This window comes from Chlamydotis macqueenii, chromosome 1 (assembly GCF_036417535.1).
Source record: "Chlamydotis macqueenii isolate bChlMac1 chromosome 1, bChlMac1.mat, whole genome shotgun sequence".
NCBI lineage: Eukaryota > Metazoa > Chordata > Aves > Otidiformes > Otididae > Chlamydotis > Chlamydotis macqueenii.
The window spans coordinates 170170689-170198086 of record NC_141556.1 but is presented as its reverse complement, the minus strand read 5'-3'; the positions used below and the strand labels follow the sequence as shown (position 1 = coordinate 170198086).

General features: G+C 37.5%; 1 protein-coding gene across 1 annotated transcript in view; it reads left to right on the top strand.

The window, feature by feature from the left end:
• The first annotated feature begins 21079 nt into the window (after positions 1-21079).
• SCEL (sciellin) overlaps positions 21080-27398 on the top strand; it is a 45750-nt gene continuing 39431 nt past the window's right edge. Inside the window, exons 1-4 of the mRNA XM_086756560.1 lie at positions 21080-21122; positions 25022-25139; positions 25790-25852; positions 26171-26242. Of these exons, the coding sequence (XP_086612686.1) occupies positions 21080-21122; positions 25022-25139; positions 25790-25852; positions 26171-26242 (296 nt within the window). The remainder of the gene's footprint in view (positions 21123-25021; positions 25140-25789; positions 25853-26170; positions 26243-27398) is intronic.

Sequence of the window (27398 nt, the reverse complement as noted above, 5' to 3'; positions counted from 1 at the left end):
TACCTTTCATAGTACTACTGCTTATGAGATACTGTGCCTATGTATCCAGATTAGCTTGGATGTTCATCACAGAGCAACACCTTTAGTACTTACTCAGGCAAAACTGCAAGTGATTAATACTATTTGACTTGGGGGAGCATTGCAATATAATATGCCTACTTATTATGTTCATCTCCTTTGCTTCTAATACAAATTTATATTTGTATTTAAACAGCCTCTTGTATATGAATTTCAGTTTTTGGGCTTGTACTATTTTTTCTCTTTGCATACTTCTTAATAGTCACCTCTGTTGCAACAGAAGAATGAAAAAACATCAGTACACTTTTGTAATTACAATAAAATAATGAGAAGCCAGAAGTGGAGATATTTTACATTTCATTAACTTTATAATTATAGAGTTGACAATGTATGGGTGATTACCTCCTTCCTTCTCGTTCATTATTAAATGAAGAGCTCAAGGAAGCCCTTAATCATTTCTACCTACCATGGCTGTCAGAGACGGGATGTGGCAAGGACGGGAGAAAAAGAGAAAGGAAACAGGTTGGCTCTGTCCCATGAAGAGACGATGCACATAATTACAGAGTGAGTGTGGATTGCTTTTCAAAGTTATTCTTTCTGGCTTGGTCTTCCCTGTGAGGAAGTAGTAATTCATATAGTGTATATACAGCTTAGGGAGAAAAGAAATTGTCTCTCATCATCATAAGAAGAAAGGTCTATGCTTTAGATGGCTGAAGTCACTAGTGATGTATCCCAGGGCTTAATACTGGGGCCAGTACTGTCCCCTTGACTTCATTAATGACCTGGATGAAGGAGCAGAGTGCAGTTTCAGCAGGTTCACAGATGATACAAAACTGGTACAGATTGTGCAGAGAGGTTGTTGAATCTCTGTCCTTGCAGATATTCAAAGCCCAACTGGACATGATCCTGGGCAACACATCCTAGCTGATCGTGCTTGAACAGGGGCATTGGACTACATGATCTTAAGAGGTCCCTTCCAACTTCAGCAATTCTGTGATTCTGCGATTCTATGAATTGATATTATTTTATTAAAGTCTGTGCTGTGGGTTAACCCCAGTATGCAACTAAACACCACACTGCTGCTTGCTCACTCTTCCCATGGTAGAATGAGGGAGAGACTCTGAAGGGTAAAAGTAAGAAGTCTCATGGGTTGAGGTAAAGACAGTTTAATAGGTAAGCAAAAGCGGCACCACAAGCAAAGCAAAACAAGGAATCAGTTAACTGCTTCCCATTGGTAGGCCGGTGTTTGGCCATCTCCAGGAAAGTAGGGGTCTGTCATGCTCAACGGTTACTTGGGAAGACAAACAACATAAGTCCAAATATCTCCGCTTCCTCCCAGCTTTGACTGCTGACATCATATAGTATTGGATAGTCCTTTGGTCAGTTGGGGTCAGCTGTCCCAGCTGTGTTCCCTCTCAGCTTCTTGTGCACCCCCAACCTACTTGCTGGTGGGGCAGTGTGAGGAGCAGCAAAGGCCTTGATGCTATGTAAGCACTGTTCAGCAATCTCTAAAACATCTCTGTGTTATCAACTCTGTTTTGGTCACAAATCCAAAATATAGCATCATACGAGCTACTATAAATAAAATTAAGTCTCTCTCAGCCAAAACCAGTGCAGTCTGTTTTCAAGAGCAGTAGTGGAGAAACATAAAAAGTATCTCTTTTTATCTTTTGAGTTGACAACTTTGGAGGTCAGATGATTTCCTTAGTATCTAAAATGACAATGATTCCTGTCACTCAAATCCCATCCTCAAATTTCGCCCTTCTCAGCAGTGCCTGAAAGATATCAAAGACCACTAATATGAAAACAGATGCTGAGATCAGAAGTTGTTCTTCCATGTGGAAAGTAAGGTGTATGTGTAATAACTGGCAAATTGCTGATGTTACCCAACTATGTTTTTAATAACTTTTCCCATATGTGTACATGTAGACATTTCAGCAAGGTGTGATTTATAGATGAGAGGAAAGCGAAGGCAGTGTTTCAAGAAACTTAGGACGTACTCTGTAAGGCCATAGGTGGTTCATCCTCAGCGTTCGCAAGTCCTTTCAACTGAACTCCTGGGAAGACTTCTCTTGTATTAAAAAAATCTGCAGCTGTTAGGGAAGGGAAAATACTCTAGTGAGGGATATCACTAATAACAATAAGACTGATTTTGCAGAGAAGTTAATATACTAATTTTGAGGTGGGAACTGTCCTTTTGTTTCAGTAGTTGCTAAATTAAGGTGCTAGCTTTAATAGTTGGTTTCCTGACTGGTGTGAACCACCTAATAGCACATTACGACTATGGGGTGGTCTTGCCCTACCCTGTATCTTTCTTTTTTTTGCCATACGCTCTGCTTCAGTTCTTTTAATTGTGAGATTTGCTGTGAATAGGATCAGTTCACTGACCTGACTGAAGCTATCTAAAGGACTAATAGCAGAACATGGTCAAGAGTGGGACAAGGAAAGCAGAACTGTTCCTTTAGCTGGGAATATGGTGATAGATCAGCTTAAACTGATAATGAAACCTCACCCTTGCTGTTCACTGCAAAATCTATTGTCAACACCCATTTACTGGATCACTGCACTGTACAGTTAGATAAGAGAGTGAGATACTGATTGATGACAATCTTTGTGGAGTTTCCTGAATGGGGACTCTCTGCAGTTACACTGGTTGTTTAGGAGGCTGACCTGCCAAACTCTCAGAAAAATTCTATTAAGAGGCTACTACTGAACTTGCCCTTCAGCATGAACCTCTGAGGGCTGCTTGCTTGTGGCATTGTCTTCAAATCCCTCAGCTCCCTTGTTTGCAGCTAAGCAACCATCTTTCCTCGTCCTATGTGTTTGCCTTTATTTGCTCCTTCTGCAGCATAATTCAGATGTTGATCTATCCCAGTCACAAGCCATGTGGAAGGAATAGTTGACATGCCACACATTGTTCATGACATAGTTCTCATGCAACATCACTCCTCATCTTGTCTCTCTTCATTTGATTGCAGTTTTTCTGAAATGTAAGATTTCCGGGGAAAGAGTTGTTCTGTTTTTTGTATAAACACTTCTATCATCGTTTACAAAACAGCAGAAAACATTAATCTTCATACACAAGGATACAGTTCTCAAAACCCTTCATAAGTACAGCTCCGTAGGATTTGCATTGTCAGTAAATGAGATCAGACTGATCTTTGCGCTTCCAGATCCTTTTCTGTTTGTTTCCATTTTCTCTTTGACCTCTTCCTCCTTTATTTTTATTTCAGCTTCTCTTAAATTACTTTGCCACCTACTTCCAAACTTCAGTCTCCGTCTGCTCTGTTTCTTCCAAGCAGTGGCACTTAGAAGTCTTGTTCCCAATATGCTCTTTTCATCAACTAAGTTTTGATCTGGCTAACAATGATTTTTGTGTGTGTCATTGTGCTCTCTTTTTACCTTTGGAATGGAGAATTTAAAAGATGCATTTTCTCCAATGACAAAATACTGAACCTTTGGGTGCCGAATGTTTCTATTATACAGAATATCAGACAGCACTGTAAGCAATATAGTATAATTCCATGAGAGTGGTCCAAAGTTTAACATATTTACCAGGTGAGGGGAAAAAAGTTGATTTAAAAATGTTCCCTAGAGAGTGAGGTTGAATCCTTCCAAACAAAGACTTCAGTGTTGTTTGCAATAATGGCAGGCTGTAGTTTGTGTATACATGTTGCTCTGCTAATTCTATTCTCCTGTCCTGAGAGATGGATTGAAATTGATATTCCAGTCATCTCTTGTGAAATCCATTTAAGAAAGATTGCTCTCATTTTCAGTTGGAATTATCCTTAATTCCAGCAGGATATCCAGAAGGAGAAAATACTCAGTACTTCTCCAAGCCTTAAAGCGAAATGCTATGTGTATAAAAATTTAAAATCATGTCCGTTCTCTGTGCAAAACTTCTGAGAAACAAGAAAATTCCAGTTCAAGATCCTATGACTTTTGCCAAGGTTCCTGGGAACTTGCAGCCCAGACTTTGGACTGAGGTATTTCAGACCTTAAAGTGGTGGCCCCAGCAAGACCAGCAAATGACTTCTGTACCACTCTGAGTGGAGAAATAGTTTGATTCAAGTGTTGCTTGTCCTCACCACAACTATTTTTACAGAAAACCACAAGATTTTACTGGCTGGACTCGATGACTTGTGAATTATGCTTTCCAAGGAGGGCAAAAAACACCTGTTCTGGCAGTTTCATTTCCTGACTAATGGCAAAAAAAAAAAAAAAAAAAGAGAATAAAGACAGAGAAAGCGACCACTATGACACATAACTGCTACATTGGATTTTGTGGTATCACTTAATTAGAGAGGCAGGGTGCAGCTCAGCTGTTGGTAACCACAGAAACAGAAAATGTTATTTGGAGGGAAGGAGGAAGCACACCACTCTACTATGTCTCAGACCTGACAGTGTCTCTTTAAAATGTTCTTAAACCTGTTTAACACACCCCTACTTTTCACCACTCCCTGGGAACATGCACCTCTTATAGCAACTTGTAAATCAAGAAAAACCAAACCCAGCAACTTATTCTCCAGTGTGCGGTGGCTATCTTCACACACCCAGCCTGGCCGTATAATTAAGCTACAACACACACCTCGCTGACTTAAAGCTTTCTGCTTCAACCTAAAATGAGTTTAGCACTGTGAGTTTAAAGGTTTCAAATATTCTGGAGCACAATGCTGTATTTCAAAATGACAATTAAGAAAAGACAAAGAATGCAAAGGTTGTGATTTAAGCACGATACTATGGAGGTTCTGCCTGCAGGTTCATAGAAGATGCCAAACCTCGTTTATACGAGTTTGTCTGCAGCTCAGGGATCTGAACGGAGTGAATACAGTTAACTACAAGTGATACAGCTAAACTCCAAAATTCAAGTCTTAACTGTTGCTGTAGCTAGAGACTTCAAATCCAGAAAGATCTGACATATTCCTTCTGAAAATAGAAGGAATATTTCCTTTGTACCCATGAATGAAAGATACAGAACTGATAGGAAAGCACAATTATTTTTTTATTTCTCTCTCTCCTGTTGTCTTGCAATTTCTCTGTGCGTCAGACTCCCACATGGCCAGATTATAGTTTCCTTGTCACGCTTTTTGCGTAAGTGGCCACAGTGCAGTAGGGAAGCTGTTTTCTACAAGGCATCACAAGTCACATAGTTTGCTTGAGAATGAGACAAATTTTGATGTAGTATAGATACAGTACTGCTGGGCCTGCAGAATGAGCTTTCTGACTTGAATTTTGGTCAGACACGGAGAAAAAAAATACGCATGCTTGTTTCCGACTCCTTTTAATTTGGCAAGAAATCATTTCTTTCTGCAAGAGTAAAAATTTTATTTGAAATCCTGCCATTACATGGGATTCATCTGACCTGTCTAGGTGTTTACAGTGAAGATGCCTACATCTACATCTGACTTGTCATCTTAGGCTCCCTTTCAAGATAGGGGAGAGAAATAGTAACTTCTAGATCCCCATGCTCTGACCTACTTTAGTCATTTACATTAGAGTGAGATGAATTACATCTGGGGAGCCTTGAGTGACAAATGTAGAGGCAGGAGTCCAGCTTTTGATGTAGCCTAGCTTTTTTGTTAAATAGGGCCTGTGATGGAAAGTCTCACCCAGCTCTGAGGAAACAAGTGTTTGAAAATAGCTGTCATCAGTTTGGCTTCCCCTTCATTGAGCAGAATTCAGATTATTTACTTAGACATTAATTGGTATTTAGTTTTCTCAAGTTAATATGAGGATCCAGTGCAGCCCACGCTTGAAATTACTGCGTTCTTCATGGTATGCTCCTAGAGCACTGTGGCAGGATCTGGAAGTTCAGGAACTGATCTGAGGCTCCATGATTACATCCAGATAATTATAATAATTCTTTCTGACTCTTTCCCTTGTAATATCACCCAAATTATTTTAAAGTCTTCCTATTTTAAAGCTCAGCCTTGTTTTCATTTCACTTAACAACAGCAGCAGCAAAAAAATGAAAAAAACCTTCAGCTCAATTCTTGTGTACTGAACATTAAAAGAAATGAAAAAGATTCTTTCTGCCAACATTATTTCCAAAGTACTCACAGTTTTGAAAACAATTATTCAGAAGAATACAATTTACTCAAAATAAAAAGGAAGGAGAAGTTGATATTTTAAATGTACTAACTTCCTTACCATTGTAACAGTCTCTATTGGCCATTTTATATCAAAGGACAAGTATTTTGTAAAGGCAAGAAGAGAGCTCAGTTTTTATTTCAGCTTCTCAGCCCATGAAGTCCTACTTGCAGATGTGTTAATTTAGGAAATGTATTCTCCTTTGTTTCACATAGTTCTGTTTGTGATTTAAATCTGCACCTGAAATGTATTCCTTGGAATATGCTTGTAAATGCCATCAATCCTTGCACTTCTACAGACAAGGGAAGGCAATGAGACAGCTGAATTCTGCTCCAGAGAAGCTGGGAGGGGAACGGGCAGGGAAGATGCTATTTCTGTGATACCATTTTCTACTTTACTCCTGCAGATGACCTACATTTCAACACATATCATAAACCTGCCTTGTTATTTTATCTGTTATTCGAACAGATGAGCAATTTCATTTGACTGCAAAGGTATCTATGAGTAAGGAAAGGGCCTTAAACATCTGCTAACAAAATATAGTGCTCTCCATATTTACATATACACATACTCTCCACATTTGTCATGTAACTAGAGAAGAAATTCAGTCTGAAGAAACTAAAATGACAATGCTGAATGACTCTCTGCTGAGGGGCTGAATGATAGCCCATTCACTAAGGAGAATAGCTTATTTAAATACCTAAAGCATCAACATTATACAAAAATTTAGTATCACCTTGATTGTGTTGCTAATTGCTTACATCAACATTGTTGAATTAGGAAACCATTTCAATGCAATTTTAGTTGTATGCCTTATACAAATTTTGCCAATAGGTGCACAACATAGGAGGAGTGGCAACAATTGATCAGTCTGAAGGTCCATTTAGCCCAATATTCTGTCTCCAACAGCAGTCAAAAACAGATGCTGAGGGAAGAGTGGAAGACCAGGGAAAGCATATAAATTGCTTTCCCTAAGTGCTGTTACAGTCTCTATCAATTTGCATCATAGGGTCTTTCTTAGCTAAATGTAGTTTCTATTTACTTAGTAACCATCAATGGATTTCTCTTCCACAAGCTTGTCTTGTTTCTCATTGAACTGTTTTATGTATGGGTACATGCACATGGATATATAAAAATTTCTATACATTCACACACACACAAGTAGAGATATACATGTACATAAATAAACTGTTGCATTTCATAAACTATAGGAAACACAGCTTCCTGCAGCAAGGACAGCTTACATACATATTGTAGGAAGAAACACCTCTTTTTCTTTTTTTTTTTTTTTCCTTCCTACTAGCTTAATTTTGATGTCAAGTAGCTCTTGTACTGGGAGATAATTGAAACATACCCTTCTCATACTGCTTGTGATTTTTTAGACCACTTATACCTCCTTTCAGGTATCCCTTCTCCACACTAAAAGGGTCTTAGCTGACGCATTTGTTTCTTGTGTGGAGAAGTAATTTTACATCTTTGATTAACTTTTTTGTCCTTCTCTGAACCTTTTTTAAATTCAATTCCATCCTTTCTGATTCCCATTTTAGGCCTTTTTCTAATTTCTGCAGTTATTGATTTTGGAACACATTTTCTAACTACTCTTCTGCAGGAAGCCATTCTGTGCTAACTGTCTCACAGCCAGCATCTTCCAGGAATGGGGAAAAACCTACCTTTCTTCCATGTTCATGTCCAGCTTTGATGTGGATAGAGAACAGGATCACAATCTGTTACATTTGGCTGGCATGCGTAGCAGTTATGTGTGCCGATAACACCAGTGTGGAATCCACCTGCCAAATGAAGATTTCATTAAACAGGTGGGATATTGGTTCACTGGGTTTTTTGATTGGTATAAAATTTTCATATAGGTTTTCAAATGACAATGAAACTCTCAACAAATAATTTGGTCCAAATAGTAAAAGAATCATCATAACAAGAGAAAAAAAAAGGCTGCTTAGCCCTAGCAGATAATCCCTGCGCAATACCAGGACAAGGAGAGAAACCCAGTCTATCAGATAAGTGCAATTTGAAGCTCCACACATGGATATCATTTTATAGGGCTGATACGTCTCCTTATCTGCTCCATAAAAAGAGCACCCTGAGGGAGTTGTCTCCTATATATTTACAGTTCCCATGACCGATTTATTGCTATAAGAAAATGTCAGATAGGGAGCAGGAAGAAACTTTCCTCCTCTTAACTTCTGCTCCTTTAACATCTTTTAACAAGGTGGCTTTCCCTGAGATCAGCACTGGTGGTTCTTTCCCAGAGCTCTCCCAGTGAGGATTTTTAGGTGATTATAAAGACTTTCTTATTCTTTAATGAAAAAAAAAATCACATCCAATCACAAGTCTCACACTGCCACTACTATTGGTCAGAGTCAGATTTTCATTTCTTTAACCACCCATAGAAATGCTCTTTGTTAATTCAGATGAGGGTAACACATTAACAAATAAGCTATTTATCAATAGCATAAGCTACAAAACTGGTTACAGCCATTCGGCTGGTACCACACAAATGTTATTTGACTTAGCCAGATTTTCAGCACAATTTTCCTTAGATTACTGATTTTATCAGTAACTCTTTGTGTTGTTCAGCTAAGGTAGCGATGGCAGTGGTGCAAGATCAAGATACACAAGTTTAGTATACTATGGACCAGTCTCTCAGGGAAGGCTGCAAGACATTTCACTCATTTGCAGAGTAGAGAGTTATTCAAATTGTGGGAAAATCAAGCCCACTAATGCTGAAGATTGTGTATCTCCATGAAATGTGGTGCCACCTGCTACAATTAGCATTTTTCTCTGCCAAGTAATTTTAGAAATGGAAACAGAAGACACTGCTCAGCCATTTTCTGTGGCAACTAGAAGCAATGAAAAGGTTTAGACATTTTGCATACTATTTATAGCAATTTTTTTCTTCCTTCTTTAGTTTATGAACTTTGCCACACCTTTTGGGAGAACAATGGGCTGCCAAATACATCTGCATTGTCACTACGGTTTTCTTGGCATTTAAAAAATGCATGAGAAAAAACTCTGATGGCGCTCCTTCCCGTACTGCACAGGAAGGTGTGGTTCGACAACCAGGCTGCACACCACACACCAACAAGCTGAAAGATCCTCCCCAGGAACGGCAACCTGCAATAGCCAAAGGAAATGTAAGCTGGGCTGGCAAAGGTTAATCCATCAACCACAACATTATCCCTAGTGCATTCTGGCGTTTCAGACCAGACTTACTGAAATGTTGTACTTGCTTTAACAGTAACATAATCTAGTGAAAGTGGCTTTAAGTCGTTCTGCCTCTGCACAACAGCTGTTGCTGCATGATATTACAAAATTACTCTTCTCTCTACCTATTTCAATCACCCGAATGATAAAACTCTGAAAAGTACAACATAGAAAGGACAATGCCATTAGCAGGGCCTGTTGTGATAGGATGAGGGGTAATGGTTTTAAAACAGAAGGAGGTAGATTCAAACTTTTTATAAGGAAAAATTTTTTACACTGAGGGTGATGAAGCACTGGAACAGGTTGCCCAGAGAGGTGGTGGATGCCCCATCCCTGGAAACATTCAAGACCAGGTTGGACAAGGCTCTGAGCAACCTGATCTAGTCAGGGATGTCCCTGCTTCTTGCAGGGGGGGTTGGACTAGATGACCTTTAGAGGGCCCTTCCAACCCTAACCATTCTATGATTCTATGATTCTATATATAATATATAAATATATATCATAGCAAAAGGGCTGTCATTTTATTCTCTCTCTAGTGAATATCGAAATTTTAGGGAGGTAGAAAAACTGTGGTAATTATGAAAAATATCTTATAACAGTGGTTAAGGTAGTCTGCTGGTTAAAATGAGCTGCTGACAAAAGGAGGAATTATTTGAACTTGGGTTTAGTTGTAGACTAAGTGACTTTCCCAATTGGTAGGCTGTTGCTTTCTTGTTCTGCCCTTTGAAAGGGTTAGGCATGCTTGGAGATGAGTCTTGCGTGTGGATTAAGCAGAGGAATTCTGTCTTTCTGAGTACCAAGGGAGGAATAAAGTTGTTAAAAAGGACCCCAGGCACTTGGCACTGCCGATAGCCGGCCTTTGCAAGGCTGCCCAGGACATTGCTTATCTACCTTTAAATCCTGTGTCTTATTCTGAGCTAGGATGCCCACAGAGAAAGGGTTCCATCTCACATCAGATCAGTAGTTTAGTTTGTTTTGAGATGTCTGTCTAGGAGCAGGAGGACCAGAATCTTCAGCAGAAAGTTACAGAAATCCCATGGGAGTCTAATGGCAGAATAACCTGTCCATGGAAAAAAAATCATACTACTTATTTCTCCTCTCGTCTCTGTTGCAGTCGTGAATGCTACTGGGATTCACGCAACCGTTTTGAGTCTGGTTCTGAGTCATACATACCTCTTAGTAAGGGTGTACCCATAGGCAGTATGTTCCCCTGGTTAATTATTTTGACCGGGGTGAAAAGTACCTCTGTACATAGAGGCAGCACAAGTCCCAAGCATCCCCTTATTATATGTAAAGCTGGACTGAGAGTTAAGGGAGAAGCAGTCCTTGTGCTAGTCACCTTCAAGAGGAAGGTGTCACCTTATGCATGAGCACCACTTCCTTTTCTATGTTAAGTAGTACTATATTTGCTGCACTGGGTGCTTTTTTTCTGTAAACGACTCTTCTCCTTTTGACTTAGCCTGGTAGAACTGCTAATTATTTATATAGGTGACCTTAGACCAAGCTTAAGCAAGAAAAATATGCTGGTGGCACAGATGTGCAACCAACCTCCCAGATAAATGTTACATTAACTAGCTGTGTCTGCCTGCTAAGTGCTGCCTGGCAGTTGGCCATCATCCACTGCCAACATCCATCTGTATGTTTTAGAGTGTTTAGTTTTAGTCATCTTTTGACATGAATTATGTCAAACAATTCACTTTGGAAAAAACAGGTCCAATGAGCAGGACCATACTAGTTAACTAAGGAGGGGTAGGACCTGGGCTTGAGCAATATCCTCTGTTCATCCATGCCATTATCACGCACACTCCTTGGCACAGTTTTGGTCCTGCCGATTAGTTATCTCTGAAAAGAACCTTGGGCATGGATCTCTCTAGTACAAGCCCCAGACTGTTTCCAATAGGAGTGTGGATGAAGCCACATGGTTCTTTTTGGAAAGCAAGTTTAGTGATACAGATACAAATCACACTGTGCCACTTGCTCTCAGGCCAGAGATTGGGCTTTGGTATTTTTAACTAAATAGGATAAATGTTTATCTGTATCCTGAAATGAAAAGATTTTAACAGCACTTGATAGAATGTCTTTACATCTTTTGGACACAATAATAATAATGACATCTGATAACCCAGAAGATGATAATTTACCAGTCCTACCTGGAAGGTCTGAGGTATTAAAGGACCTTTCTTTTGGAGGATGAAAGATGCTTTGGTGTATGAAAAAGAAAGTATTTAGTAATGTATTCCTCCATTTTTTGGGAGGAGTCACAGAATGGTATTTGTCCAAAAAGTTGCCTGCTGAGTCACTGCTCATTGCCATCTCTCACCTGTGAATCTACATAAAAGCTCAATAGGGCTAGGCTACATTATGCTGTTTTCACATGATGGACATCTTATAAACCTTAATAAGCATGTGGAGGTAGCATAATATTTTGTACTTAAAAATGGAAACTCAACAAAAAAATGACAAGAAAATCTTGTAGAGAAACTGCATCTTACTAGCAGTTAAGGAAACCATAGACTTTGTAGAAAAGTGTAAACTAAAGCTAAGTACACAAAACACAACCATCTTGTTCAGAGAATGGTGGGAATTGGGAAGTACAATAATGTATTGCCACTGTAGAGATGCTACATGTGTTTGACTTCAATAGCACTGAATAAGCCATTCAAATCTAAATGATGGCATTTCTCAACTAGTTATGTTCACTTTTCTGCGAGTTCTACTCTATTTTAAAAGTCAACATCCTCTACTGGTGGTTTCTTAGGAGGCATTTTAAGAATTATTTGGATGACAAATAAGCCTAAGCCTCCATTGTTGATGAGGTATTTAAAATGAGCTTGCTAGAAATGGCCTCCAAAATACACTGTCAGTCTAAGTAGCAAGAGATAGTGACTTCTGATTACTAATCAGCAAGGTATCCATATTGCTTGTTATTAATATATTAAAAAGAGGAATTAACGTAGGGAGAAATTCTAAGACATTTCTTTTTTTCTCTAATAAATCATGTCAGGCCATGCACTCTATGAACATCAAGCTATCATCAGGATGATTTTGGTGGAGTTATATCCTGTTACATCAGCTGAGGATGTGGCCAGTTATGTTTGTATCTATTTTTCAGAGAAGTTCCTCTTTTTTTTTTCTTGAGAGAATGGCAATCAAAGGCAGAGTATTCACCTTACTCCCAACAAGCAGATTACATAGGCATTATCATGATAGGTAGGTAGATATGAAATTAATTACTGACATCACCAAAGCACTTTACTGTTTGAACTAAAAAAAAAATGCCTTCAGCTCTGATAAATCAATAGTAAAGCATGGCCCAATTTGGTGATTCAATAAATTACATCCTTTGATTAAAAGTCTTTGGTGGACTATACAGAGGCATACAATGTAAAATGATAACAAATTAATATCAGCTAGTACCTGGACTATGAAAGAAAAACACTTTAAACCAAAAAGATATTCCTAGTCTCAGATGTTGTTATAAATCAAAGTTGTATGTCCATTTCAACTCAAAGCATCTGTAGATTTTTTTTTTTTTTGAGCTAATTCCCATTGTGCATTGCTTATGAGGAAAGGCATCTGTTTCATTTGGGAGGCATGTGTGTTAAAATTGTAAAATCATAATATGTCTGTAAAGAGATGTATTGGCCAAATTTTCTTCTTAATCATAAAAAGATAAACATATAGTATGGTGCACCTGAACATGCCAGGACAGGTGTAAGTATTTTTCACTTTCAGAAACCTGGAAGATGAGATGTACAAAGTCCAGAAAAGTTTGCTTCTTTGTAGTCATTAATGCTGAAACTTGAGGTAGCTAGTTGCTTATACTTGGTATTTTCTTGTCTGCTGCTCTGCTTCATCAGCTGTATTTCATCAGATATAACCAATGTTTAGACAACAACTTCATACTACTAAGTACTGAGCCTGTGAAGAGGTAGCCATCAGTAAAAATTAGGACTAGAAATATGGCTAAGGAGATATTTACTAAGTTAGTTTATGTCAGAGTTTGCTTTTTTTTTGGTGTGTTGAAATAAATTCTTAAATTTCACAAAAGACAATAGGACTAAAGGTTGCTTGGAGTCTTGTATAACCACATCTTACATATTTCATTACAAAAACTTTCCAAATATAAAATAAGTGTGGGCTTGTATAAGATACTTCAAAAACAGACTCTGTATCTTAACCAGAACCATAGGGTCATATACAGTATTCCTATAAGGAAGTTTATATTCCTTGCTACTGTATTTATTTATAGTAAGGCAGTTCTTAGCCTACAGAAAAACATATTGCAGCCATTGTCAAAGGGGAGGTGGGGGGGGGAAGTGAAGGCAGTCTGTTCTCTCCTTTCTGTTTATTACTAGCTGTACTGAATGAGAATACAAATGTGCACAGATAAGAGGGACTTGCAACAAAATCTCATGTGGGAGGGTTTTCCCCCACCGATCTTTTGCCTCTGCCCACGTACTCAAACAGCACAAATACTCAATGCGTATCAGATTCCAGTGGTGTCCCCTATATAACGCTTTTGCAGAATCTTCCTTTGATGAAATACGATGCTTCTTCCTGTTCAACTATATGACTACCTGAAACCCTCTAGCTGAGAGGCAACCCTATAGCTCTGCAATGTATACTTCTGTGGAAAATCCAAACGACTGTAGTATATTTTTTCCAAATACTAATTGTTTGGCTTTCTTTTTCAAGGTCTGTGAAAGCATTTCATTTGGTGAAACCCAGCCCTGCTGCACTTAAAAAGTACAGCAAGCACAGAAGTGTAACAGCTCACCGGTACTTTTAATTGATCTGGTATTTCTACAAGGTGCCACCCTTTTCCACACCTCCTACCTCCTCCTTAAGTGACTCAGCCTCTGAAGAAGTCTCTTGACTTTTCAGACAGCTGGATGGGGAACAACAGTTCAGCTCTCTGTCTGCTTTGATTGTACCTCACTTCCAGGTATCTTCAGGTTGACTTACCACACTGAGCTACACTAGGACACTACTACCAGACCTAGGTAAGGGTTTTTACTGTTCTGGTTTTATATAACATGTATTGAAAGTCCTACATTTTCCAATGTTCAGTGATTTCTTAGTGTCCAGTTTAGGATCCTACTTCAAAGGATCTGATTTTCAAGAGGTAAGGAGAACTTGACTATGAAAACCCAGCTCTTTAAGTGTCTCAGCTTAGGTGTCCAGATTCCCTGGACCTCTCTGAAATAGTCTCTTGGCCACACTATCTTAATTACTTCATTATTTGTATTATATTGCTAATTGTATTTTATTCTAGTGCTATTTCTCTGATGACAAAGTCACTGTTCAGACCACTTTTCAACTTTAATTTTTCCTCTTCTGTTCATTTTACTCTTTCTCTATTCTTTCTTTGGAACTTTTATCTAAATTTAAAGAATATTAAAATCTTATTTACTGGAATTTGCCTCAAGTATATGATTTTGGAAAAAAAACCACAACACTTTGCTTTCATTTTCACCTTTGCAAAACGTATAGCAAAAAATATTCATTGTACTTTGATACAATCACTTATCTGTATCATGAACTGAACCCATGTAGAAATAGGAAAGGTTCTTCCTTTAAAATCTAGGAAAGTGAAAGGAAAGTGTTGAATAAATAAATTTAAAATTATCACTCCCTTTCTACACTCTATTAAAAAAAAAGACACTTAAAACTAATCATATATTTCTAATTTGAAAACAAATACAAATCTGGGTTCTGACTTAGGAGCTGATTTTACATTAGTGACAATTCCAAAGCTTAATTTCTTCCAAAACAGAATCTCCCCCGCCCACGTCCTGAAAAACCAGTTCTGAGAGCTCTTTCTGCTACAAATAGATGAATGATTCCTGTCGTACATTCATGTGTTCTCTAGTCCTACCTTGCCTGTTCTAACCTTGCCTATTTTCTCTTTTATGTTATGTGTATTCTCTATGAGGGTTGTTACCAATTCTGTGGACTAAACTGTACGGTAAAATACTCATTTAAACATAATGTATTATTTCCAGAAGTTTGCAAGTTTATATATATGGCTACTGCTCTGATATGTAACTCTCAAAAAAAAATTCATTCTAGGAACATGTTTTTGTTGTTCTTTAATATCTATAAAATTAATGTAGTTATTTTTACATGTAGTTTTCAGCAAAAGGGCAAAAAGATTAACTAATAAAAGTCAAATTAACTAAGAATTGCCAAATAAAAAGAATTATGTTACTATGGTACTATGCTGATGTAGCAACACCATTATCCCTGATCTACAATCTTGAGCCACAGCAATGGATACTGGTGTCAATTCTGTGTGGAATAAGGTGCAGCACCAGTTATACGTACAGATCTGCACCTGGCAGAGTGGGCCTTTAAGGCTATTTAGGAAATCTTGTGTTTGGAAGTGTGAAAGATGGTACAGCCTTGGCTGGCTCTAGCTGTGAAGGGTGATTTGAAAAACAGCCTTTATCTGCAATCAAGAAGTAAAGCTGTATTTAGAAATATAAATTCTCATTTGAGTTGAAGTATAGCGTAGCCAGATCTGGCAGCTCAGTAACAGCACTTCTGCTATTTGAGGAGAGAAATGATGGATGTAGAGAACAGCATAACTGGTATTGACTTCCAAACCAGAAAGATTTCACCTCACTCACTTATGGATGCCTATCTGGAAGAGCAACTGTAATGGCGTGTCTCCCCAGTGCCTTATTTCTAAGGCTTCGAGATCTTTATCCTGTTTCAAGTCAGAATGACTTTAATCAGTTGCTTGCTCACACATCCAAGTCTTACTATATTCAAGAGAAATGATGGAGAAAATAATAAACTTTACTGACCTGACATGAAAGTTGTTAACTGAAGGCAAGGAAATACTTGTGTGATTATGAAGTGTACTTCATAACTGTGATTGAGTAGGATCAAGTGTGCTCTTGTTTAAAATGTCTTATTCTCCCCATTCCTCTCATCTGAATGAAAGATAAGGCATGTGGTATAGAATTAACATTAACAGTTACAATGGAAAAAAAAAAAAAAAGAAAAAAGAAGGCTGAAGTAAGCCTTCACTATATTAACTCACCAATAGTTATTCCATGCAGAATTTCTCCTGGACTGTAGTGAAAGCAAGCAAATGGGTTAAAACACAAAGGATGTAGAAAATTAATTTCCTAACCTTTTATTGTTTTTCTAATGGATAATTTTAAAATTTTGAGCTCTGATTACTCACAAGATATTGAATGTTCAGCTTACTTCAGAGCAGAATCGTCTTTCAAGAAGATTAAATTTTGGTGGAAAGTTTCATATTTGAGATAAAGAAAGAACAAAGTATATGTCTATTTTCTTTTGCATATGACAGATATTAGATGTTTTTTAAAAGCTAGAACTTTAAGGAAACATAACAAATAGTAGTCAGCAAGCTGTGGCTGTGTAGAGCCACGTATAGAAACCTATTTGTTCCAGGTGGCATTTTATGTGGACATGCCAAATTCAATGGCTTCTCTACAATCCAGGCTGCTTTAGCAATGCAGCATGAGAAACTGGAAGACAGGAAAATTCTGAAAGTTGGTTTTTTTTAAAAACTAGTTGTTCATCTACAATTTTTTGTATCATCCAGTTCACGAATAATAGTAGGAAGTTCGATACTTTAGACATTCATATTTGGCAATGCCTTATATGAAAAACTGCAGCATAAACCCAAAGGTTTTGACTTTTAAGAGAAGAAGGTGTACCTCTCTTGACAGTCCCTCTACATCTACTCTGTTGAATTACTTACTCTACAGTATGATGATATGCAGTACCTCTAAGTTGTGGAAATAAATATTATTTATTAAAAACAAAATACATATAAACTGAATATTTATAAATAAGGTCTTCATCACTGTCATAGCTAGAAGCTAAAGAACAAAGACTTTTTTTGGCCATAAACAGCTCCGTCTGATGTGGAAAACATGATTCTTTCAGGAAATGTTTGTATTATTCTTATATATTTTTTAAAATACAGCAATACATATAGGTGAAACATAATTACATAGAACGCTACAGTCAAGAACAGAAGAAGGAAGGCAAGAGGACTCTGGGTTGGAAGGATGAGTGTGTTCAGACCGGCTGAAAACCAGGTCTAGTTTTGAGAACTTAAGGCAGGCATGAGGTCTTCTGCTGATCAGTCACTGTAGGACGTGGAAAGGAGATGCAGAAGTGTGAATATGGCTATTTGTAATAAAAATAGAATTGGAGACCTGTACTGCTTTCAGAATAATTTGCTACCAGCCTAGAAGGGCATTGACTTTCCCTGAAGTCACATCTGAAGTTTTTTTTCTGTATTTCTTTGGGATTGTATTAGGATTTCCCAAAGAATTGGGGAGGGTCTGAATCCAGGATTGACATGTCTTAAAATTTTGGGGCAACTGCTCATGGGACTGGCTGGGGCAGTTTTAATTTTCTTTTAAAGTTTCCTGACGCTGTTTTAAAATTCAAATTACACTGGAGCTGCAGTCCTGTTTGTTTTTGTTTTGCATTCCAGCTGAGTTGTTTTGCTTCAGTGGTTGAGATCTTATTAAGAATGCCTGAACATAATTTACTACTATACTGTAGAAGCCTATAACTTCTTTTTTTTTTTTTTTTCTCAGAATTTCATTTATAAAGTTAGAAACTGTGGGTTTTTTTTCTCTCCCATGGACTATAGCCAAGAGATAAACAGTTCACTGACCTGTGTCAACAACGTGGTGGTTGCAGATCTTCATGAGCTGAAGTTTTTAAACTAATAGGATCTTCACAGTCTGCTGTCCATTCCCCTTTCCACATACATAGATACACACATACACACACTTAGTTCACTACAGTGAAGACCAAGAACAAAAATGCTTTGATTAGTAGTATTCTGCCTCTTTTCACAACATTATTTTCACTTCTAAGATCTTGAAATTTAAATCTTACTACAGTGATTCTCGATCCTCTGTGCTAGAGATTAAAGTAGATTCTTTTAAATTTGCATTTTAAATTTCAATTGATTAATCTGTGATATGCAACTTAAAAGTTCTGAAGCAAGACGTAAGCCTTGAGGACAATACAGCAGTATTCTACAAGACTAAAATGTCTGGGTTTAAAATTTCAGAATACCTGTCATATTATCAGTGCTGATTGTAAAAGGGATTGTGCCTGTTTCTTATATTCATTTATGCATGCTACCTTCAGGCTTGGAGACTAGGTAGAAGTTTATTCTGGATGCTGTGCACATGTGCAACAAAATTATTGTTTTGCCCTAAAAGTGTTCAAAAATTGATGTAGGACAAGAGACAAAACACTATTTCAATTAAATGATGGAAAGAGAATGAAGCACATTTGCTCTGGAATGATTTTAGTTCTGTGTTGGAATTTGTTTTGTCACGTGTGCATACAAGTGGGAGTTGCAAACCTGCTTTCCAGTTGCTTTTCAGGGTCTCAATGTCATTAACGCATTTATATTTATTCTGTAGATTTTAAAAACAAGCCTTAAAATGTATGGATTTTTTCTTACTTTGGAGATAATTTATACTTCAGAAAAAAATGTCTGAGGCTTTCTTGTTTATTTTTAACAAAATTGTATGATACTTTCTTTCCAGTTCTGTGAGAAATTTCAGTTCCCATCATGAATCTATGGAAAGGAAGGATACAGTATAGCATGAAGTCTACATAGCAGTTTCCTATTATTTTTAATGAAAAATATCTAAACTGCAAAGTGTGTATCTTCAACAAGATATTCTAAGCCTTAGACTGACCACATTTGGTTTAATTTCCATAAAAGAAAGCTCTGTTTTCAAAGTTTTATTATTTGCTTCCTTTAGGAAATGGCTTTAAAAGTCTTCATTAGAAAATAAATCCAGTTTTTTTTTTCTATACAAAACTACTGCTTTTTCTCCAGATAAAAAGTGCCAGCAGTAATTGCTTGTGAAATATACTGAAATGTCAGGCTTCCTATTATCCTGGGACTGACTGAAATAAAGACCAGTATCAGATATCCAGCTGTTGCTAAGCTAAAAACATAAATAAATTAGAGCCCTTTCTATCATCTTGTGGCAGCTTGGGAGAATTTATAGCAAGACTGGTTATTACCTAAAACTGATTGCTTGGTAATCTACCTGAACAATTTCTAGGAAATTCAGTGCATATCTGCTTAAAACCTTGTATCAGCAATTTTTAAAGATATTTTATAAATTATTGCAAAATAAATAAGGTTCACCATAGCCCTGGGCATATTTTTATTGAGTGGGAACCAGACCCAGCAGTCACATGTTTTCTACACACACCATGCCAATGCATGCTGGTTACCAACAACTAAGGTTAAAAGAAAAGAGTATTAGTCAGAGCCTTCCAATCAACATGCCAGAATTTTAAACTCTTATAAACATCTGGAATTTCACAACTGGGTAAGATATATGCAGACTTTTAGACTCCAATAATTTTGTATTTATATATTTACTTTCTAAAAAGATCTGTATTTGTTTACTTCCAAGTTTTGGTTTCCTGCTTTTTTCCTTGGTAATCATAAGGTCTTTTAGTAATTGTCTGGCAGTAAAAAGATAGAAAAAAAAAATATCTGCTTTAAGAGCAATTCATTGTGGTATTGTGTGTTTTATATGCTTTGCTGTCAGCATTACTTCTAGTATTTTTGCTACGCTTTTACCAAAATTCAACATCTTCACCTCCTATGAGTAAAGAAGCAGCCACAGGCTGTGGTCTTTCAACTCACTCTGTCTTAGGTGAGTGAGCAATACGCTCTACATTTGCAAAAAAAAAAAAAACAGGACAATGGTGTCACCCAGATAACTGGGAATGTTTCTGATTTTTAATGACTGCTTCTGTCACAAAAAAAAAACCTGTTTTCTGCTGCTTCTGTAAATTTTAGCAGCCTGACCAATGGAGCTAGCTGGGAGCTTTCCAGCTTAACATTGTTTTCTTGGAAAATGCTGTTTTTCAAAAAGGAATCCTTTTGCTTGAGAGAGTCAGTTTTGTCCACAGTCTGAAGGCAATGTTAGGATTGGGGTTTTTTTACTTAAGGAGGAATTTTTTTTTGTCATTAAAATGTCATTATGTTCTGCTTTCTCTAGGAAAGCTGATATTCAAAATACAGTTTCAAAGCATTACATGAAATCTTTGGAGTGGCTCAACTCCCAAATAATTATTATTTTTTTTTAAATCAGCAGTCTCAGAGGCTCATTTTTTAAGCTTGTTTGAGATAAGGGAAGGAGTCAGTGACTGGAAAACTTCTGCAGGGCAGAAGAACCACCTCTGTCTGGACCCCTGCATTAGCTGGGGGCCACTGAAGCGGCGAGACCCGTCAGTAGGGCTGGGTGAGCCCACACGCGCTCGAGGCACTGCTCAGAGCTGCAGGCTGTTATCATCTTCCCATTAAGCTAATCACCTCACCCCATTCTTCATTACTCTTGTTTTCTCCTCCAAAGGCTCTTATGGCCCGACATGTTCTCAGGGAAGGTGCACCCAACAAGGGAAAAAAAGAGAGAAGGAGTGTGACAGGCAGAGGCACGGGGCTGGAATACACATAGCCATGTCCAGGGAGGGAAAAGCCACCGTCATGCCTGAGCTTCAGTTCAAAGAGGGCTCCAGCTAGTGCTGTCATTACACCCTATCAGACTAAACTTGTGCGAGAAGCTGATCAAAGTGGCAAATGAACTAAAACTGTCTTTGGGGCTGATTCCTAATCTCACCACCAACTCTCTCTTCTTTTTTTTTTTTTCATGTTTTCTTTTAGGTTCCCACAGAAGAACACTCCACTAAAAACAAAATGTCAGCTTTCAGCATACGAAAACAGTCTCCTACTCAAAACGGTAATACTGAGTCCCTTTCATTTTCCACTCTCAGAGCACTTCAAGGTTGAGGCACAGCCTCCTTCCTTTCCAAGCGTCACCATGCCCATCATGCAGCTCCCTCACAGGGCACACTGCCACTCTTCGGTGGCGACAGGTTCACAGTAGGACCCGCTTCAGCTGCAAAGCTAGCAGTGATGTATATAAGCTTTTGCTGACAGAGATTCAGGCAAAAACACAGCACCGGGCAGTGCAGTGTGGTGGAGCGGTGGTGGTGGGCAGTGTGGTGTAAGATGGCATTTCCCTTCACTGAGGCTTGTCGTGATTGCTGGTGAAATCCCATAGGAGCATGGCGGCTGGGAGGGCAGTGGGCAGGCAGGGCATCTGTCACCCTCAGCATTGCCTCTTTGACTCACTCAGGGGAAATTAGGATAAACGGAGGAAAATTAGAACTGAGAGGAGGGGAGAGAAAAGCTATTTAATCATTGTCAGATGGGATTGATTGTTCCTCTGCAGGGACAAAAGTTGAGGAGGGCTGGAGTTTGCTTTCTATGCAGAGAAATGACTAGAGGCAAACTGGAAACATGAAGAAATTTTCCATTTCACTCAAACCTGCAAAATACTTCTAAAGACTGAAAGGTGCTGAGGCACATGAGGACCTGGTTTGGGTGAGAAGTGATAGGCCTAAGTACACCAAAATGGGAGCAGCCACAGCAGTGAGCAGCTTGGCTCTACCGTGGTAAGGATATAAACTTTTTATTGCCAAAATAAGAAGGGGAAAAGATCCATCTGCCTGTGCTCATGTGATCTAAACTATCGTATCAGATCCATATTTAATTTTGTAATGGAAACCTGGGAGACAATTCATCAGACCAGAGATGAGTACTCTTCAGCAAACCCAAGGCCTCATGCATTAGCAAATTGCTTGTGATGTTTCTTCAAAAGAAAACACAATATATATTCCTTGGCTACTGCTTTTATAGGAAATTTCCCAAAACCTTATTTTGCACTAAGCAATTAAAAAAGCCAGGATTTTTGTGAAATTCAAGTGATTTTGGGGTAGATGATAATAGTTTTCAAAAAAATCCTACTGGAAAAAAAGCCAGTGTTGGATATGCAAGGTTAATTTTAATAGTTGGATATATAGTGAGCACTTATTGAATCTATAGAAATGCTTATGTTATGTTTGTGTCATTGAAGAGTTTTTCTTCAAGATTCAGAGGAGGTTATGGCTGACAGCACAGCACAGATTAAAATGTATTGCAGACTGTTGAAAGCATCTTTGGCTAAAACTATTAGTATGAAAGGAATGCTGGAATCATTTCCACCCTGTTAGTTGCCAGCAGCTATCCTTGTGTAGAGAAGCTTTATTTCTGGAGTGCATATACTGGAATGCACATTTTTCCTACTTTCAAAAATTAACTTTTCTTTTTTTTCAATGCAAATGATTGTAGCAAATTAAAAACATCTAAATATTTATGAGAATGGGAAGGTGCAGTTTTTGCTATTGGCTCTTCATTCAAATCTTTGATTATTGAATGTTGTAAATTTTTTTTCTATGTCTATATGTTAATCCAAGTCCATATTACATCCCAGTCATTGCTAGTGTTATCAGTATATTCAAAACCGGTAAATATTCAGAGCAAATGCACATAATATAGTCTTGTTTGCTAATTACAACTATCTATCTCCATTCTTGACAGGGACTATGAGACAACGCTATTGTTTAAACTGATGGAGGTCCTTCCTCTTTTCAGTTTGCAAGGTGTTTATTTTAGTAGATATCTTAATGAATCACTGGAGCTATGTAGATGAGGCTGTCTTCTTTTTTTTTTTGAAGTCTTTAAAAACAGATTTTACTAAATATTTTTAAGAGAAAAACTAGCTCAATTGGCAGCAAGCAGGCTGATGCAGAAATCATACCATGAGGACAGATGACTTTTTGTTCTTAATCTCTACCATGATTGTCAGTTCATTCTTACATATCTTATCTTTGATGTGCCTGTTCATTTCTCAAAGGTCTCCAAGGGCTGCATCTATGCTGCTCAAAAAAAAATAAAGCCAAACCTTGTTATCAGGGCCAAGAGACAGCAACACACATCCATGCTATCACAGCCATGCTTCTTAAATATCTGTCACTTCTCTAGCAGCTCAGCCTTGGAGAGAGCAAGTCCAACACAGAGCCAGAGAATGTTTGCAACTAAGCAAACATGAATGATGAGTCCAATCCTTTAATTCCTTCACTGGCCTTCTTTTATTTGGCAGTATGGACATATTTACAGTGAATTGCAACGGACAAGAGCAGACACAGTTTGAGTTACAGTCAGATATACAATTTTAGACTGAATTTTATCTTTGCACTGCAGTATTTTTCTTTCATGAGAAAAAGTGTATTTAAAAAAATCAGTCTTGGCCATTGTCACTTAAAATAAATGTTTTGGTGGTTTGTTATTATTTGGTCTTCCATTCACTGTAGCTATTTTTCATGTTATAACTACAGCTGAAGTTCTTAGATTAAAAGCAAGAGCTACATTTTCTTATAAATCACAGCAGAATGCCAAAACACAGCTCTGACAAATGATATAATACTGACTGCATGTATTTTCTGTGAAGTGTGGTATTTCTATACGCAATCTTTATGGTCAAATGTCTCTACTGAACACTAGATAATGATGTCTCCTGCAATCTGGTGGTGTTGAACTCCTTCTGTGTGAATGCTAAGACCGTGAGGAATTAATGGAGAAAATAATGAAAGTCTCTAAAGAAAAATCTGAGAAACTCAGTATTCTTCATCAGTCAGTTCCTTGATTAATTTGATGCTATTGCCAAAGGTTTTGCATATTTAATTTCTCACTTTCTCTTGTCTGGGAAAGTTTGGGCAAGTATCTCAATTTAAAAATGGAGTTTCTATTTGAGCTCAACTCCTTCCATTTTAAAGGGGAATGTTAAAATGGCATAACAATATTCCCCTTCACCTCAGACAAGCTGATGATATAAAACTTAGGTGGGAAGAAAAAGAACGGAGAATACTGGACAGTAGTCATTGAATATTTTTGCTTGCTTCTGGGTCAAACCCCTCATAAAGAGAAACCAAAGGAGCTTTCTAATACAGTGAGGAATATATATTCTCACAGATCAAGTGAACATCATCTTTTTAGTTCCTCACTATAGTAAACACCAGCATTTTGGGGAAAAGATATTCTAGGATGCTTTCATAAGTAAATAACGCTTCCATGTTCATACACCATGTGAGTGTGCATGTCTGTCTGTCCCTCTCTATTACCTTTGAAACCATACACCAATTTTAGTTAAATCTGACATAAAGATACAGACCTTAAAGGTATTGCTTTTATTAAAAGTTCAGTAAAACTAGGTAGCTGGTTAGAAAAGAGACGCTATTCGTTCAGCCATTGAGAAAAAAGCTTCAGATGGAGTCTGACCCTTTTGTGAAACCTGAAAATCCACACATGTTGGGCTAGATGTAGGTGGAGGACCATGTGATCATCTCAAGATTAGCTTTCATTTGAAATTTGCATCCTGTCACATATCTAAAAATACAAAAAGCACAGACAACACCCCAGGAAATAGGATTCATTAGTATGACTTTCCTGGATTTACTGTTATATATATATTTCATAATTCCTTTATCAGATCTCTGGTATTTGTTTACATTAGAAATATACCAAGTTGTTTCATATTAAGGATGAAACTGAATTCAGTTTGGTAAACTGGGCTTCTGCAATCCCTTCAAGGTTGAAGCCACAAACTTTTCAGGGAAACGGTCTGCACTAAACAGTAGCAATAGCTGAAGATTCAATCTGTGCTAAACTTCTACATATTTCAGCCTTTCTACTAGTACATTAAGTTTCCAAAATTATCCCATATGTTCATTTTCAAGACATGTTTCTCTGCATTTCCAGATAATAAGAGCCCCTCTATTGCAATTAAAAGCAGACAACAGGCTACTCATGATACTAATAAACGACGGACCCTTTTGCAAGATAACAGCTGGATAAAGAAGAAGCCTGAAGAGGAAAGGTAAGAAAGATATGAAATGCATGTCTATATTTAGTACAGTATGCTATGTACATTTTCTTGGAATGTTTGCTTTTTCATGAATGATATCAACCAGAATTACATACGTTTAATCATATAACTATTATTTGCTTATCTTGATGAGATATTGATTGCCTTTCCGAAGTATGAGTCTGCTGGACTTTCACTGACTATGTTTTTCATTGGGACTCTTGAGCACTGAGCATTTAATGAGATGTCAGGTTTTTGCTCTACAAGAAAAATCCCACATTTCTTATATTTAGGTTGCAAGAATGCAATCTGGCTCTTTCTTTTTACAAGCATGAAGATTAACTCTTGACAAGTTCTTTTAAGGAGCTTAAGTCAGAATCAGCTGAAATTCACTATAATGCAAACTGGGACTTGTATGACAGTAGAAGCTCCACTTTTAGACCAGACCCTAATTATTTCGTCCATGAATAGCATGTAGGAAGATATAATTCTTACTCCAAAATGTCTGGAGTCATCTAGTGCAGAGATCTGTAGCTGGTGTGGTTACTGTGATAGTGGACAGCTGTGAAATCTGATTGAGGACAGAAATCTTTTGCCAAGAAACAATTTTCTATTTTAAATATTCAAATTTTAACTAACCACTGTCTTTCTTTTGCTTGAAGTGCTGATGAAAACTATGGAAGGGCTGTACTTAATCAGTACAAATCCCAAGATAGCCTACACAGGTAGAGTATCTGAACACCTTTCTGACGATATTGCCAAAGAAAACTAAGTATCCTTTTACTATATCCTGTTTATAGCAAGAGCTTTCTTTTTTTTCAGTTTTAATCTACGCATGTTTCCACTGTAAATCTGACTTCAGTGTCAATAATTGTTAAGTTGATAATTGTAATAGATGCAGGGTTGGATCTGTTGACACCTGGATGGTCTGAAATCTTCTATGATACCTTAATTCAAGACTTATATATTGTTTTATTGGTGATAAATTGTTTAATAAATCAGTGACCAAAGTGTCATTTCTAACCTTTTTTTTTTTTTAATAGCAGTAGCACAAATGAAAAGGACGATCAGAAAGCTGTACTTGGACGATACAGGTCTGATACTACTTTGGACAGGTAGGGCCTTTTTTTTTGTATGTATTGTAATTTGTGATACTTGTGAGAGGTCTTAAAAATAAAAGCGTGAATGAAATCAGTGGGGTTTTTATATTTTGTTATTTATTAAGCATCTAAGTAGAAGACTTTGAATGATTTTTGTATGACTTGTCAATGAGACAAATGGCAATGTGTTTTGAGCAAAGGTTCTTTTGACATGTTGCTCTTCTTTTTCTGTATTAATTTCTGTGTATTCTTGTCCTCATAAATGCAAGTATCTCTGCACAGAGGATATCCACTCCTCCCCAGTTTCCTGTTTTTCAAGCTATAAATCAAAGTCCTGTTTCCAATAGTTAAGTACAACATGGCTAAACCTCTAGTTCTTTGCAAATCCTTGCTGCTACTTCATACCATGATCAGTACAAATATCAGAATCATATGCTTTTCATACAGGTGCTTAATTTGAATGTCCTCTTCAGCCTTGACCTCTGTTGAGTTAAGACTGCCTGTGTTTGCAGATTCTTTCTGCATCACACCTTCAAAATTCAGCCCTCATTAACATCTGGTATCCACAACATGCTGAGGCTAGGAGTACCAGCACTTAAATGCACACTGTGGAAAAAAGCGCATTTGTTTGGCTGGATCTTAGCATTGTGTAATTTTGTTTGATGATCCTTGCTTCTGTTGTAAGAAACAATGAAAAATTGTTGCTTAAAATTTACCTTCTCCGTAGAAGTCTGGAACAAAGTAAGCTACAGAGCTGTGTCATACCACCCCTCCATTAACTCTTCTACAGGCTGCTGAATCCTGCTGTATTTGTTCACTTACCATGAGGAAGCCATTCTATAACCTCAATTTACTTATTGCTCTTCTCTGTATCTTTTCCATTTTCATATTAGCCTTTTTGATCTGAGGGTCCAAATCTCCATGCAGGTGCTTAAGATGGGAGCACAGCTTACAGAGGAGTATAAAAACATGGTTCATTTGCTATTTTTTCACTCATAGTTCATAATATTGAATTTGTTCTTTTGAGTGCTGCCGAGAATTGAGCTTTCATTTTCATAACATTATCTATATAACTCCGAGAACTCTTTCCTGAGTGATAATTGCTAGTTCAGATATCAATTGTTTATCTCGGCAGGCATTACTTTGTATCTAAGAAAAGTGAATGTCATCT